The 15,546-nt window shown below is 49.7% G+C and overlaps 1 protein-coding gene across 1 annotated transcript in view; it reads right to left on the minus strand.

Moving 5' to 3' along the window:
* Nucleotides 1-4,651: 4,651 nt before the first annotated feature.
* LOC116985313 (rab effector MyRIP-like) overlaps nt 4,652-15,546 on the minus strand; it is a 128,722-nt gene continuing 117,827 nt past the window's right edge. Inside the window, exons 15-17 of the mRNA XM_033040022.1 lie at nt 10,909-11,070; nt 6,557-6,658; nt 4,652-4,807 (exon numbers count right to left, since the gene is read on the minus strand). Of these exons, the coding sequence (XP_032895913.1) occupies nt 4,652-4,807; nt 6,557-6,658; nt 10,909-11,070 (420 nt within the window). The remainder of the gene's footprint in view (nt 4,808-6,556; nt 6,659-10,908; nt 11,071-15,546) is intronic.

Raw genomic sequence — 15,546 nt, forward strand, 5'->3', positions numbered from 1 at the left:
CGGTTCGAATCCCGCTTGGAGTGCATACTGTCGTTGTGTCCTTGGGCAAGACACTTCACCACCTTTGCCTGTGTGTGAAATGTGTGTGAGTGATTGGTGGTGGTCGGAGGGGCCGTAGGCGCAGATTGGCCAGCACGCTTCCGTCAGTCTGCCCAGGGCAGCTGTGGCTACAGAAGAGCTTACCACCACCGAGTGTGGACTGAGGAGTGAATGAATAATGCGATGTAAAGCGCCTTGAGTATTAGAAAGGCGCTATATAAATCCCATCCATTATTATTATTACCTTGTTTACCAGAGGGGCTAAAGATGGAAATTAGCTACTGGCTACAATCTTGCGTATTACATGTAATGTTTATAATATGCACTGTCCCTAAATAAATAAATAAATTACAAATAATTACAAATTCTCTCAGCATATGTCAGTCCGCCATCCCAGGAATTAAACCTGGTGAACCTACGCTGCACTCCCTCAATAGCAAGAATACAGTACCCACATGTATTGTGTATACCCCTACAGTAGACATAATGCAGCCTGCATACGTACTGTATACAGTATATAGGCGTTATACAGACTGTATATATGTATTGTATACTGTAGATAGACACAAATTGCTGGAGCAACTCAGCGGGACAGGCAGCATCTCTGGAAAGAAGGGATGGGTCGAGACTATATATAGTTACATAGAAACATAGAAACATAGAAAATAGGTGCAGGAGGAGGCCATTCGGCCCTTCGAGCCAGCACCGCCATTCATTGTGATCATGGCTTATCGTCCCCAATCAATAACCCGTGCCTGCCTTCTCCCCATATCCCTTGATTCCACTAGCCCCTAGAGCTCTATCTAACTCTCTCTAAAATCCATCCAGTGACTTGGCCTCCACTGCCCTCTGTGGCAGGAAATTCCACAAATTCACAACTCTCTGGGTGAAAAGGTTTTTTCTCACCTCAGTCTTAAATGGCCTCCCCTTTATCCTAAGACTGTGGCCCCTGGTTCTGGACTTGCCCAACATTGGGAACATTTTTCCTGCATCTAGCTTGTCCAGTCCTTTTAAAATTTTATATATTTCTATAAGATTCCCCCTCATCCTTCTAAACTCCAGTCAATACAAGCCTAGTCTTTTCAATCTTTCCTCATATGACAGTCCCGCCATCCCAGGGATCAATCTCGTGAACCTACGCTGCACTGCCTCAATCACAAGGATGTCCTTCCTCAAATAAGGAGACCAAAACTGTACACAATACTCCAGATGTGGTCTTACAAGAGCCCTATACAACTGCAGAAGAACCTCTCTACTCCTATACTGAAATCCTCTTGTTATGAAGGCCAACATTCCATTAGCTTTCTTCACTGCCTGCTGTACCTGTAAGCCAACTTTCAGTGACTGGTGTACAAGGACACCCAGGTCTTGCTGTACCTCCCCCTTTCCTAACCTAACCCCATTGAGATAATAATCTGCCCCCTTGTTTTCCTGGTCCCAAAGTGGATAACCAGGTATATAGTCTGTACCTATGTTGTGCATAGCCTGTACATCGCCTGCATACAGACTGCTCATTGTATATACCTTGTATATAGACTGCATATATATACTGTATATATATACACTGTGTACTGGTACACTGCATATAGCCTATAGAGTAGGCCCCTCTCGGTCATGACTGACCATGGGTGATGCATCCTGGTCGGATGCAATCCTGGGCGATGTTATATGGAGGACAGGCTGTTGCCCATACAGCACGTCCCCCCTCTCCACGTCGCTGATCGATCCAAAGGAACAGCAGGGCCGTTACAGTTTGGCACCAGCGCCGTCGCAGGAGCTGCCAGAGCGAGGTTGTAGACAACGACGAACTGCCTTAGGGGCTCCGACTTCTTGAGGTTTACTCCTGGAGCCTTTTCCATGACTGGATATGGCCACAAGGCAGTGGAGGTTTTCCTAGATGGACTGCCTTCACAGGCTGACGAGCCCCATCTGCCCGAGACTCGTGGGGGCGGGAGCGTCTACCTTCCCCTGCAGGTCTATAGCACCTGCCCACTGCCCATGAAGCCTATATATAGGCAGTATACCAGTGTACAGGGGTCAAGGAAAGAGCGTTCACGTCGCGGCCCTGTTTCCACCAATCTTTCCACCACCACGCACAAGAATCACAAGAAGCGACAAGACAGACACCATTGTGTTCAGCTCTGGCTGAACAACTTCTAATTTTGTGTGTAGAAGAAGAAAACCAGTATACAACTTATATACCCATACTGTACATTGTATATAGCCTGTACCATATTGTATATAGATAATCGGAGAAGAATTGAAGCCATTCGGCCCATCAAACCTACCCCGCCATTCAATCATGGCTGATCTATCTCTCCCTCCTAACCCCATTCTCCTGCCTTCTCCCCATAACCCCTGACACCCGTTCTGATCAATAGCCTATATGTCGACTGTCTATATAGACATACAGACTGTACACCTAAACTCTATACAATATGTAGTCCGTATATAATCTGTATACAGGTCTATAGATTGTCTATAAAGAAAATAGACACAAAAAGCTGGAGTAACTCAGTGGGCCAGAGAGCATGGAGTTCTCTGGAGAGAAGGGATGGGTGACGTTTTAGGTCGAGACCCTTCTTCAGACTGTATACAGCATACAATATAAAGAGCAGCAAACAGCACAGCACATGTAAGGTTTATGGGGCTGTCCCACTGTACGAGCTAATTCAAGAGTTCTCCCGAGTTTCCCCTGATTCGAACTCGGAGATTTACGGTAATAGCCGCTCGTAGGTACTCGGGGCTCGCGTGGACATTTTTCAACGTGTTGAAAAATCTTCACGAGTCTTCACGAGCTTACCGCGTTTCCCGAGTACCTGCCGTTAGCGTTACGAGCTGCGAAGAGACGTCCCCGAGCTCCAACGTACTCGCTACGTACATTCTACGTGCTTACCACGGGTTAGATTTTTTTTTTAACTCGGGAGAGCTCTTGAATTACCTCGTACAGTGGGACAGGCCCTTTAGGGTGAAATGGGAGAAATGCAAGCAAATAAGACCATAAGACATAATATTGGGCCATTCAGCCCATCGAGTCTACCCCACCATTCAATCACGGCTGATCGATATCTCTCCCTCCCAACCCCATTCTCCTGCCTTCTCCCCATAACCCCTGACACCCGTACTAATCAAGAATCTGTCAATCTCTGCCTTAAATATATCCATTGCCTTGGCCTCCGCAGCCTTCTGTGGCAATGAATTCCACTAAAGAAATTCCTCCATATCTGCTTTCTAAAAGAACGTCCTTTAATTCTGAGGCTGTGCCCTCTGGTCCTAGACTCTCCCACTAGTGGAAACATCCTCTCCACATCCGCTCTATCCGGGCCTTTCACTATTCGGTGAAGTTTCAATTATGTTTTCCCCTCATCCTTCTAAACTCCAGTGAGTACAGGCCCAGTGCCGACAAATGCTCGTCATATGTTAACCCACTCATTCCTGGGATCATTCTCGTAAACCTCCTCTGGACCCTCTCCAGAGAACAGCACATCCTTCCTCAGATTCGCGGCCCAAAACTGCTCACAATATTCCAAATGCGTTTTTTTCTCCGGTTGCTCCTGTTTCCTCCCACACTCCAGAGACGTTACAGTTTTGTAGGTCAATTGGCCCTCTGTAAATTGTCGCTAGTGTGTAGAACAGTGCTGGTAGTGGTACGGGGTGATCGCTGGTCGGCGCAGGCTCGGTGGGTCTGCGTGGGTTTTCCCCGGGTGTTCCGGTTTCCTCCCTCATTCCGAAGATGTACAGGTTTGTAGGTTAATTAGAGTCACAGAGTGATACAGCGCGGAAACAGGCCCTTCGGCCCAACTTGCCCACACCGACCAACAACGGCCCATCCACACTAGTCCCACTTGCCTGCGTTTGGCCCATATCCCTCTAAACCTGTCCTATCCATGTACCTGTCTAATTGCTTCACAAAAGTTGCGATTGTACCTGCCTCAACTACCTCCTCTGTCAGCTCATGTTCTGTAAATTGCCCCTAGAGTGTAGGGAGTAGATGAGAAACTGGGATAACTTAGAAATAACAAAGGGCGTCACGGTGGTGCAGCGGTAGAGTTGCTGCCTCACAGCGCCATAGACCCGGGTTCCATCCTGTCTACGGGTGCTGGGGTTTTCTCCGGGAGCTCCGGTTTCCTCCCATACTCCAAAGACGTGCAGGTTTGTAGGTTAATTTGCCTGGTATAAATGTCAATTATCCCTAGTGTAATATCCTTGTCCCACGGTACGAGTTCATTCCAAGAGCTCTACCGAGTTTTTAAAAAATCAAACCCGTGGCAAGCACGGAGAATGAACGTAGCGGGTACGTCGGAGCTCGGGGACGTCTCTTAGCGCTAACGGCAGGTACTCGGGAAGACTCGCTAATGGTAGGTAAGCGGGAAGACTCGCTAACGGCAGGGAAGACGCGTGAAGATTTTTCAACACGTTGAAAAATGTCCACGAGAGCCCCGAGTACCGACAAGCGGCCATTACCGTAAATCTCCGAATTCAAATCAGGGCAAACTCGGGAGAGCTCTTGGATTGAACTCGTACCGTGGGACAGGGCTTCAAGTAGGATAGTGTGAGTGTGCAGGGATCGCTGGTCGGCGCGGAATCGGTCGCCTGCTTCCGTGCTGTATCTCTAAACTATACTGAAGGGCGGTTGGCGGGTGATGCAGGCAGCAAGTGCAGATGCTGTCACTGTGGCTATACCTGGCAGTGAGCTTGGGCTGGTACCTTGGCTTGGCGGGGCAGGCAGCTTCCTCCTCTGTTGCCTTGAGGTATCAATGGTCTCGGCCTGAAACAAAACACAAGGGTGAACAGAGTGCTGGAGTATCGAAGGTACACAAAATTGCTGGGGAAACTCAGCGGGTGCAGCAGCATCTATGGAGCGAAGGAAATAGGCGACGTTTCGGGCCGAAACCCTTCTTCAGACTGATGGGGGTTGGGGAAAGAAAGAAGGAAAAAGGGAGGAGGAGGAGGAGCCCGAGGACGGGCGGATGGGAGGGTGGGAGGAGACAGCTAGAGGGTGAAGGAAGGGGAGGAGACAGCACGGGCTAGCCAAATTGGGAGAATTCAATGTTGATGCCATAAGGACGCAAGGACCCCAGACGGAATATGAGGTGCTGTTCCTCCAATTTCCGCTGTTGCTCACTCTGGCAATGGAGGAGACCCAGGACAGAGAGGTCGGATTGGGAATGGGAGGGGGAGTTGAAGTGCTGAGCCACCGGGAGGTCAGGTAGGTTATTGCGGACTGAGCGGAGGTGTTTGGCGAAACGGTCGCCCAACCTACGCTTGGTCTCACCGATGTAAATCAGCTGACATCTAGAGCAGCGGATGCAGTAGATGAGGTTGGAGGAGATACAGGTGAACCTTTGTCGCACCTGGAACGACTGCTTGGGACCTTGAATGGAGTCGAGGGGGCGGTGACGGGACAGGTGTTGCATTTCTTGCGGTTGCAACGGAAAGTGCCCGGGGCGGGGGTGGTGCGGGAGGGAAGGGAAGAATTGACGAGGGAGTTGCGGAGGGAGCGGTCTTTGCGGAAGGCAGACATGGGGGGAGATGGGAAGATGTGGCGAGTGGTGGGGTCACGTTGGAGGTGGCGGAAATGGCGGAGGATTATGTGTTGTATTTGCCGGCTGGTGGGGTGAAAGGTGAGGACCAGAGGGACTCTGCCCTTGTTGCGTGTGCGGGGATGGGGAGAGAGAGCAGTGTTATGGGGTATGGATGAGACCCTGGTGTGAGCCTCATCTATGGTGGCGGAGGGGAATCCCCGTTCCCTGAAGAACGAGGACATTTACGATGCCCTGGTATGAAATGTCTCATCCTGGGAACAGATGCGGCGTAGGCGGAGGAATTGGGAGTAGGGGATGGAGTCTTTACAGGGGGCAGGGTGGGAAGACGTGTAGTCCAGAGTGCTGGAGTAAATGCCCCTGTCCCACTTAGGAAACCTGAACGGGAACCTCTGGAGACTTTGCGCCCCACCCAAGGTTTCCGTGCGGTTCCTGGAGGTTGCAGGTGGTTGCCGGAGGTTGTAGGTAGTGGAAGCAGCTAGGGAGACTGACAAAAACCTCCGGGAACTGCACGGAAACCTTTGGTGGGGCACAAAGTCTCCAGAAGTTTCCGTTTAGGTTTCCTAAGTGAGACAGGGGCATACACAACTCAGCGGGTCAGGCAGCATCCCTGGAGAACATGGATAGGTGACGTTTCACAGAGTGCTGGAGTAACTCAGCGGGTCAGGCAGCATCAGGAATGGATGACGATTTGGGTCGAGACCCTTCTTCAGACTGAGAGTCAGGGGAGAGGGAGGCATAGAGATATGGAAGTGTAAGGTGTGAAAGGGACAGATCAAAGGGGACTGAGATCAAAGAAAATGTAGAATGTTTCATTGTCGGCTGAGGGGAAGCTGACAACGAGGCGTACAAAGTAATATTTAATCAGGAGGACAGTGGAACCTGTGGGTGAACGAGGGTGGGGGAGGGGTGGGGAGAGAGAGTGTGGAGGAGGAGTCATCTGTCAGGGGTTTCCGTGCCAGCTCCTGTCTCACCTTCACATCGGGCAGGCTGCGTTTCTTCAGTAGTCTCTCACAGGCAACCACGTTCAGCCCCGCCACGTTCAGCGCCGAAATCCTGCGCTCAATGTCCGACACCTGCGGGAAACGCAATGGTTGACGGGACTCTGGGTGCAGTCGGAGTAATGCATGCACGCAGTCATATAGACAATAGACAATAGGTGCAGGAGTAGGCCATTCAGCCCTTCGAGACAGCACCGACATTCACTGTGATCATGGCTGATCATCCACAATCAGCAGTAAATCCAGAATTGCCTTCTCCCTGGTAGGCTCCAATACAAGCTGCTCTAAGAATCCATCATGGAGGCACTCCACAAACACCCTTTCTTGGGGTCCAGTACCAACCTGATTTTCCCAGTCTACCTGCATGTTGAAATCTCCCATAGCAATCACAGCATTACTTTTACTACATGCCAATTTTAATTCTTGATTCAACTTGCGCCTTATGTCCAGGCTACTGTTTGGGGGCCTGTAGATAATTCCCATTAGGGTCTTTTTACCCTTACAATTCCTTAGTTCTATCCATACTGACTCCACATCTCCTGTTTCAATGTCACCCTTTGCAAGGGACTGAATTTCATTCCTCACCAACAGAGCAATCCCACCCCCTCTGCCCACCTGTCTGTCTTTTCGATAGGAGGTATATCCTTGAATATTCAGTTCCCATCTTGGCCTTCATAACAAGAGGAGTATAGGAGCAAAGAGGTCCTTCTGCAGTTGTACAGAGCCCTAGTGAGACCACACCTGGAGTATTGTGTGCAGTTTTGTTGGCGGACATTGGCGGAGCTTTCTAACATGCGGAGCTACCCAACATTGATTAGTCTGGATGAATATCTTACTGTTTTACTTCGACAATAAAGAAACACCTGGAGTATTGTGTGCAGTTTTGGTCCCCTAATTTGAGGAAGGACATTCTTGCTATTGAGGGAGTGCAGCGTAGGTTTCCAAGGTTAATTCCTGGTATGGCAGGACTGTCATATGCTGAGAGAAGGGAGCGGCTGGGCTTGTATACTCTGGATTTAAGAAGGATGAGAGGGTATCTTATCGAAACATATAAGATTATTAAGTTTTGGACACGCTACAGGCAGGAAACATGTTCCCGATGTTGGGGGAGTCCTGAACCAGGGGCCATAGTATAAGAATAAGGACTAAGCCATTTAGAACAGAGATGAGGAAACACTTTTTCACACACACAGTTGTGATTCTGTGGAATTCTCTGCCTCAGAGGGCAGTGGAGGCAGGTTCTCTGGATGCTTTCAAGAGAGAGCTAGATAGGGCTCTTAAAGATAGCGGAGTCAGGGGATATGGGGAGAAGGCAGGAACGGGGTACTGATTGGGGATGATCAGCCATGATCGCATTGAATGGTGGTGCTGGCTCGAAGGGCCGAATGGTCAACTCCTGCACAAATTGTCTATTGTCCATATCGCCCTAAACCTGTCCTATCCATGTACCTGTCTAAATGTCTTTTAAATGTTGAGATATTCCCAGTTTCATTGTTCTATCTGGGACATATGACAATAAAACACTCTTGGCTCTTGACTCTTGTACAACTCTGTAAATCCTCAGCAGGTCAGGAACCATCCAGGGAGCAGTATAGTACAACGTTTCAGGTCAAAGCCTCCCCTGTGGCTCTGACGTGCCTTCCTTGGTCATATCATTTGGAAGATAAACTGGTTTGGCTTCATTATTGGTCATAATAACACCTCTGTCCTGAGTATTTCCTTTGCAGGATCTTTGACCTTGAACAGAGTTATGGGCCTGTCCCACTTACGCAACTTATTCGGTGAAAGTCCAGCGGCGACCAGAAAGACGCTACGACTCTTTGGGCGACTGAGGAGACGACTCACGACCGGAGACTACCGGTGACATGTCGCGGCGGAGAAGCCTGTCTGGTCGTGAGTAGTCGCCCAAAGTGTCATAGAAACATAGAAAATATGTGTAGCATGACATTGGGCCCTTCGAGCCAACACCGCCATTCACTGTGATCATGGCTGATCGTCCCCAATCAATAACCCGTGCCTGCCTTCTCCCCATATCCCTTGATTCCACTAGCCCCTAGAGCTCTATCTAACTCTCTCTTAAATCCATCCAGTGATTTGGCCTCCACTGCCCTCTGTGGCAGGGAATTCCACAAATTTTCAGTCGTACCTTGTTCTGGTCACCATGGATTTTCAATATGTTGAAAAATTTTGGCGACCTGTAACGACCTATGACGGGTGCTAGCAGTTGCCGAAAAAGTCGCGTAAGTGGAACAGGCCCTTAACTCTGATTCTCTCCATTGCGCAAGGGGGAAGGGTGTTTGCCGTTTTCCCAACTTAGATTTCAGCATCACTCAGCTTAGTCAGCAAAGTATTTCCATTACTCGTAGAAACATAGAAACATAGAAAATGGGTGCAGGAGGAAGCCATTTGGCCCTTCGAGCCGGCACCGCCATTCATTGTGATCATGGCTGATCGTCCCCTATCAATAACCCGTGCCTGCCTTCTCCCCATATCCCTTGACTCCACTAACCCCTAGAGCTCTATCTAACTCTCTCTTAAATCCATCCAGTGATTTGGCCTCCACTGCCCTCTGTGGCAGGTAATTCCACAAATTCACAACTCTCTGGGTGAAAAAGTTTTTTCTCACCTCAGTCTTAAATGGCCTCCCCTTTAATCTAAGACTGTGGCCCTTGGTTCTGGACTCGCCCGACATTGGGAACATTTTTCCTGCATCTAGCTTGTCCAGTCCTTTTATAATTTTATATGTTTCTATAAGATCCCTCCTCATCCTTCTAAAGTTACTCCCTGTGCTTATTCCTTACGTGGATTTTTGTTTGATTTAAGATACAGGCCCTTCGGCCCACCGAGCCCATTTCGACCATCGATCACACTAGTTCTCTGTTATCCCACATTTGCCCCCACTCCCCCCCCCCCCTCCACACACAGACTGGTGGCAATTTAAAAAGCATAGTTTATTGTCAAGAGTAAAAACATGTTTTTTGTTGCGTGCTACCCAGTCAGCGGAAAGACTATGCGTGATTACAATCAAGATATCTACAGTGTTAGGATAAAGGGAAAGTAGACACAAAATGCTGGAGAAACTCAGCGGGTGAGGCAGCATCAAAGGGATGGCGGGACTGTCAAACTCACTAGAGTTTAAAAGGATGAAGGGGTATCTTATAGAAACATATACAATTATAAATGGACTGGACAAGCTAGATGCAGGAAAAATGTTCCCAATGTTGGGCGAGTCCAGAACCAGGGGCCACTGTCTTAGAATAAAGGGAGGTCATTTAAGACTGAGGTGAGAAAAAACTTTTTCACCCAGAGAATTGTGAATTTATGGAATTCCCTGCCACAGAGGGCAGTGGAGGCCAAGTCACTGGATGGATTTAAGAGAGAGAGAGATAGAGCTCTAGGGGCTCGTGAAAGTCAAGGGATATGGGGAGAAGGCAGGCACGGGTTATTGATTGGGGACGATCAGCCATGATCACAGTGAATGGCGGTGCTGGCTCGAAGGGCCGAATGACCTCCTCCTGCACCTATCTTCTATGTTTCTATGTTTCTATGGAGCGAAGGAATGGGTGACATTTCAGATCGAGACCCTTCTTCAGACTGTTGAAGGGAATAATGTTCAGTGCAGGATAAAGTGCAGCAAAGTCTGCTTAAAGAGAGTCCCAGGGTCTCCAATGAGGTAGATGGGAGGTCAGGACCGCTCTCTGATTGACGGTCGGAAATAGAGGCCAATTAATCTACAAACCTGCATGTCTTTGGAGAGTGGGAGGAAACCGGAGCACCCGGAGAAAACCCCACGCAAGTCACAGTGAGAACGTGCAAACTCCGTACAGACATCACCCGTAGGTAGGATGGAACCCGGGTCTCTGATGCCGTGAGACAGCAACTCTACCGCTGCACCACCGCGCTGCCCTTTGGCATCCAGTAAGTTTCGTTGAGGGGGCCCCTCATCCCTGTAAATTCCAGCGAATAGAGGCCCAGCGCCGTCAAACGCTCATCAGATGTAAACCCACACATCTTTAGGTTACCTTAAGGTTAGGTCAGGTGGCGCAGCGGTAGAGTTGCTGCCCCACGGCGCCAGAGACCCGGGTTCGATCCCGACTACGGATGCTGTCTGTGCGGAGTTTGCACGTTCTCCCCGCGTGACCTGCGTGGGTATTTCTCCGGGTGCTCCGGTTTCCTCCCACACCTCAAAGTAGTGCAGGTTTGTAGGTTAATTGGCTTCTGTAAATTGTCGCTAGTATGTAGAACAATGCTGGTAGTGTACGGGGGCGACCGCTGGTCGGCGCGGACTCGGCGGGGGTCAAGGGCCTGTTACCGCACACACCTACCTGCAGCTCAGCCTGGTGAACCTGTGCCGCAGCGGTGGCCACCTGGTCCTCCAGATCCGACAGCTTGGTCTCGGTGGACAGGCTGTGAATGCTCCGCGCACACTCCTCCAGATCGTTCAGCTGCCCCTCCAGTCCGTACACCGTGCCCGCCGTTATGTACACCTGCCGACACACACACACACATTCAACATGGCCAAGTCAATGGGTATTTCTAAGGCAGAGATAGATAGATTCTTGATTAGTGCGGGTGTCAGGGGTTAGGGGGAGAAGGCAGGAGAATGGGGTTCGGAGGGAGAGATAGATCAGCCATGATTGAATGGCGGAGTAGACTTGATGGGCCGAATGGCTAATTCTGCTCCTTCCACTTTTGAACATAGACAATAGACAATAGGTGCAGGAGTAGGCCATTCGGCCCTTCGAGCCAGCACCGCCATTCAATGTGATCATGGCTGATCATCCCCAATCAGTACCCCGTTCCTGCCTTCCCCCCATATCCCCTTGACTCCGCTATTTTTAAGAGCCCTATCTAGCTTTCTCTTGAAAGCATCCAGAGAACCTGCCTCCACCGCCCTCTGAGGCAGAGAATTCCACACTCACCACTCTCTGTGAGAAAAAGTGTTTCCTCGTCTCCGTTCTAAATGGCTTAGTCCTTATTATGAACTTATTACATAGAACAGTGCAGCACAAGAACAGGCCATTCGGCCCACAACATCTGTGCCAAACATGATGCCTAGACCATCACCTATCTATCTACCTGCACAAGGTCCTATTCCCTCACTTTCCATGCAGCTAATTGTTTAATGGTCTCATCGTTATTATTGATTATTATATATTTATCCGTGCGTTATTACATTTATAATAAGGAATCGCAGTGAATTGTGGACGCAACCCAGACCATCACACAAACCAACCTCCCTTCCATCGACTCCATCTACACCTCACGCTGCCTCGGCAAGGCCAGCAGCATCATCAAGGACCAGTCTCACCCCGGCCACTCCCTCTTCTCCCCTCTTTCCCATCGGGCAAGAGGTACAGAAGTGTGAAAACGCACACCTCCAGATTCAGGGACAGTTTCTTCCCGGCTGTTATCAGCGGTCCTGAACTACTATCTACCTCATTGGTGACCCTCGGACTATCTTCGATCAGACTTTTCTGGCTCCACCACTAAACGTTATTCTGTGATCCTGTAGCTGTACACTGTGGACGGCTCGATTGTAATCATGTATTGTCTTTCCGCTGACTGGTTAGCACGCAACAAAAGCTTTTCACTGTACCTCGATACACGTGACAATAAACTAAACTGAACTGAACACACTAGGGACAATTTACAATTTACAGAAGTCAATTAGCCTACAAACCGGTACGTCTTTGGAATGTGGGAGGAAACCGGAGCACCCGGGGAAAACCCACGCAGGTCACGGGGAGAGCGTGCAAACTCCGTACAGGCAGCACCAGTAACCCGGGTCTCTGGCGCCATGAGGCAGCAACTCTACCGCTGCGCCACCGTGCCGCTACAGTTCATACAGCTCGCCCCCTAGTTCATCATTCCTAAACACTTCCGCCACCTCCAACGGGATCCCATTACTGCCCATATCTTCCCGTCTCCACCCCTTTCCACGTTCCGCAGAGACCGTTCCCTCCGCAACTCCCTGATCAACTCATCCCTTCCTGCCCAAACCACCCCCTCCCCAGGTACCATCCCCTGCAACCGCAGAAGATGCAACACCTGTCCCTTTACCTCCCCCCTCGACTCTGTCCAGGGACCCCGACAGTCCTTTCTAGCTGAGGCAGAGGTTTACCTGCACCTCCTCCAACCTCATCTACTGCATCCGCTGTTCCAGGTGTCAACTGCTGTACATCGGCGAGGCCAAGTGCAGGCTCGCCAATCGTTGCGCCCAACAGCACCGCACAGTCCGCCTTAACCAACCTGATCTCCCGGTGGCTCAGCACTTCAACTCCCCCTCCCATTCCCACACTGACCTTTCTGTCCTGGGCCTCCTCCATTGTCAGAGTGAGGCCCAGCGCAAACTGGAGGAGCAGCACCTCATATTTCGCTTGGGGAGCTTACACCCCAGCGGTATGAACATTGACCTCTCTAACTTCCAGTAATTTCTGTATTTCTGTATCCCCCTCACTACGACATGTTCCTCAGCCAACAATGGACCATTGTGGGCTCCACCTTTCCTGAAGTCAAATGTTCCCGGCCCTGTTTTGTTCTGGCCTTTTCTATTCATAAATGCATAAGGTTAGAAGTGATAGGAGCAGAATTAGGCCATTCAGCCCATCAAGTCTACTCCATCATTCAATCATGGCTGATCTATCTCTCCCTCTTAACCCCCTTTCCTGCCTTCTCCCCGTAACCCCTGACACCCGTACTAATCAAGAATCTGTCTTTCTGCCTTAAAAATATCCACTGACTTAGCCTCCACAGTCGTCTGTGGCAAAGAATTCCACAGATTCACCGCCCTCTATCTTTCAGTCTGCAGCAGGGTTCCGACCCAAAATGTCACCCATTCCTTCTCTCCAGAGATGCTGCCTGATCTGCTGTGTTACTCCAGCATTTCGTGTCCATCTTTAGTTTAGAGATACAGCATGGAAACAGGCCCTTCAGCCCGTCTTGTCCATGCCAACCAAGATGCCCCATCTATCCTAGTCCCATTTGCCCGTGTTTGGTCCATATCTTTCTTAACCTTCCCAATCCATATAACTATCCAAATGTCTTCTAAATGTTGTTATAGTCCCTGCCTCAACTACCTCCTCTGGCAGCTCGTTCCATACACCCACCACCCTATGTATGGAAACATTGCTCCTCAGGTTCAAATTAAATCTTTCCCCCTCTCACCTTAAACTATGTCCTCTGGTCCTCGATTCCCCTACTCTGGGCAAGAGGCACCATGCGTCTACCCAATCTATTCCTCTCATGATTTTATACACCTCTATAAGATCACCCCTCATCCTCCTGCACTGCAAGGAATAGAGACCCAGATAAACACAGTGCTGGAGTAAGTCAGCGGGTCAGGCAGCACCTGTGGAGAACATGGATAGGTGACGTTTCACAGAGTGCTGGAGTAACTCAGCGGGTCAGGCAGCATTACTGGAGAGAAGGAATGGGTGATGTTTCGGGTCAAGACACCTCTTCAGGCTCCCAGCCAGTCCAACCTCTCCCTGTAGCTCAGTGCCCCCCGAGTCCTGGCAACATCCTCATAATTCTTCTCTGCACCATTTGCAAATGTGACAAGTTGCTTTCCGGTGAACATGGTGGCCGGGACTGAACGCCAGACGGTTCCTTCACTAAGTGTCCCATTAGCTGCTTGCAGATGGGCCTGTTGTTGTCGGCTGAACCAAGAGTGATGGCTGTCCAGTGCAAATGATCGCCTGTCCTCAGCACAGCACATGGCTGTGAAATTATTACGCTCACATTAAGGCTGTCAAACACTCTGGCCACGACTGCTCATGACGCCACTGTCGGTGTGATTACAGCTTTTCAGATTCCTCGCCCCCGCTCGCTCCGTTCTAATTATAGACAATAGACAATAGACGCAGGAGTAGGCCATTCGGCCCTTCGAGCCAGCACCGCCATTCAATGTGATCATGGCTGATCATCCCCAATCAGTACCCCGTTCCTGCCAACTCCCCATATCCCCTGGCTCTATTATTTTTAAGAGCCCTATCTAACTCTCTCTTGAAAGCATCCAGAGAACCGGCCTCCACCGCCCTCTGAGGTAGAGAATTCCACAGACTCACCACTCTCTGTGAGAAAAAGTCTTTCCTCGTATCAATTCTAAATGGCTTACTCCTTATTCTTAAACTGTGGCTCCTGGTTCTGGACTCCCCCAACATCGGGAACATGTTTCCTGCCTCTAGCGTGTCCAAGCCCTTAACAATCTTATATGTTTCAATGAGATGCCCTCTCATCCTCCCAAGTTCCAGCGTGTACAAGCCCAGCTGCTCCATTCTCTCAGCATATGACAGTCCCGCCATCCCGGGTATTAACCTTGTAAACCTACACTGCACTCCCTCAATAGCAAGAATGTTTTCCTCAAATTAGGGGACCAAAACTGCACACAATACTCCAGGTGTGGTCTCACTAGGGCCCTGTACAACTGCAGAAGGACCTCTTTGCTCCTATACTCAACTCCTCTTGTTATGAAGGCCAACATGACATTCGCTTTCTTCACTACCTGCTGTACCTGCATGTTTACTTTCATTGACTGATGAACAAGGACCCCCCAGATCCCATTGTACTTCCCCTTTTCCCAACTTGACACCGTTTAGATAATAATCTGCCTTTCTGTTTTTGCCACCAAAGTGGATAACCTCACATTTTCCACATTAAACTGCATCTGCCATGCATCTGCCCACTCACCCAACCTGTCCAAGTCGACCTGCATTCTCATAGCATCCTCCTCACAGTTCACACTGCCACCCAGCTTTGTGACATCTGCAAATTCGCCAATGTTACTCTGATTCCCTTCATCCAAATCATTGATATATATTGTAAATAGCTGCAGTCCCAGCACCGAGCCTTGCGGTACCCCACTAGTCACTGCCTGCCATTCTGAAAGGGACCCGTTAATCCCTACTCTTTGTTTCCTGTCTGCCAACCAATTTTTTGGTTCTTGGTTTCTTGGTCCTCCA

This window comes from Amblyraja radiata, chromosome 2, assembly GCF_010909765.2.
Source record: "Amblyraja radiata isolate CabotCenter1 chromosome 2, sAmbRad1.1.pri, whole genome shotgun sequence".
Classification (NCBI taxonomy): Eukaryota; Metazoa; Chordata; class Chondrichthyes; order Rajiformes; family Rajidae; genus Amblyraja; species Amblyraja radiata.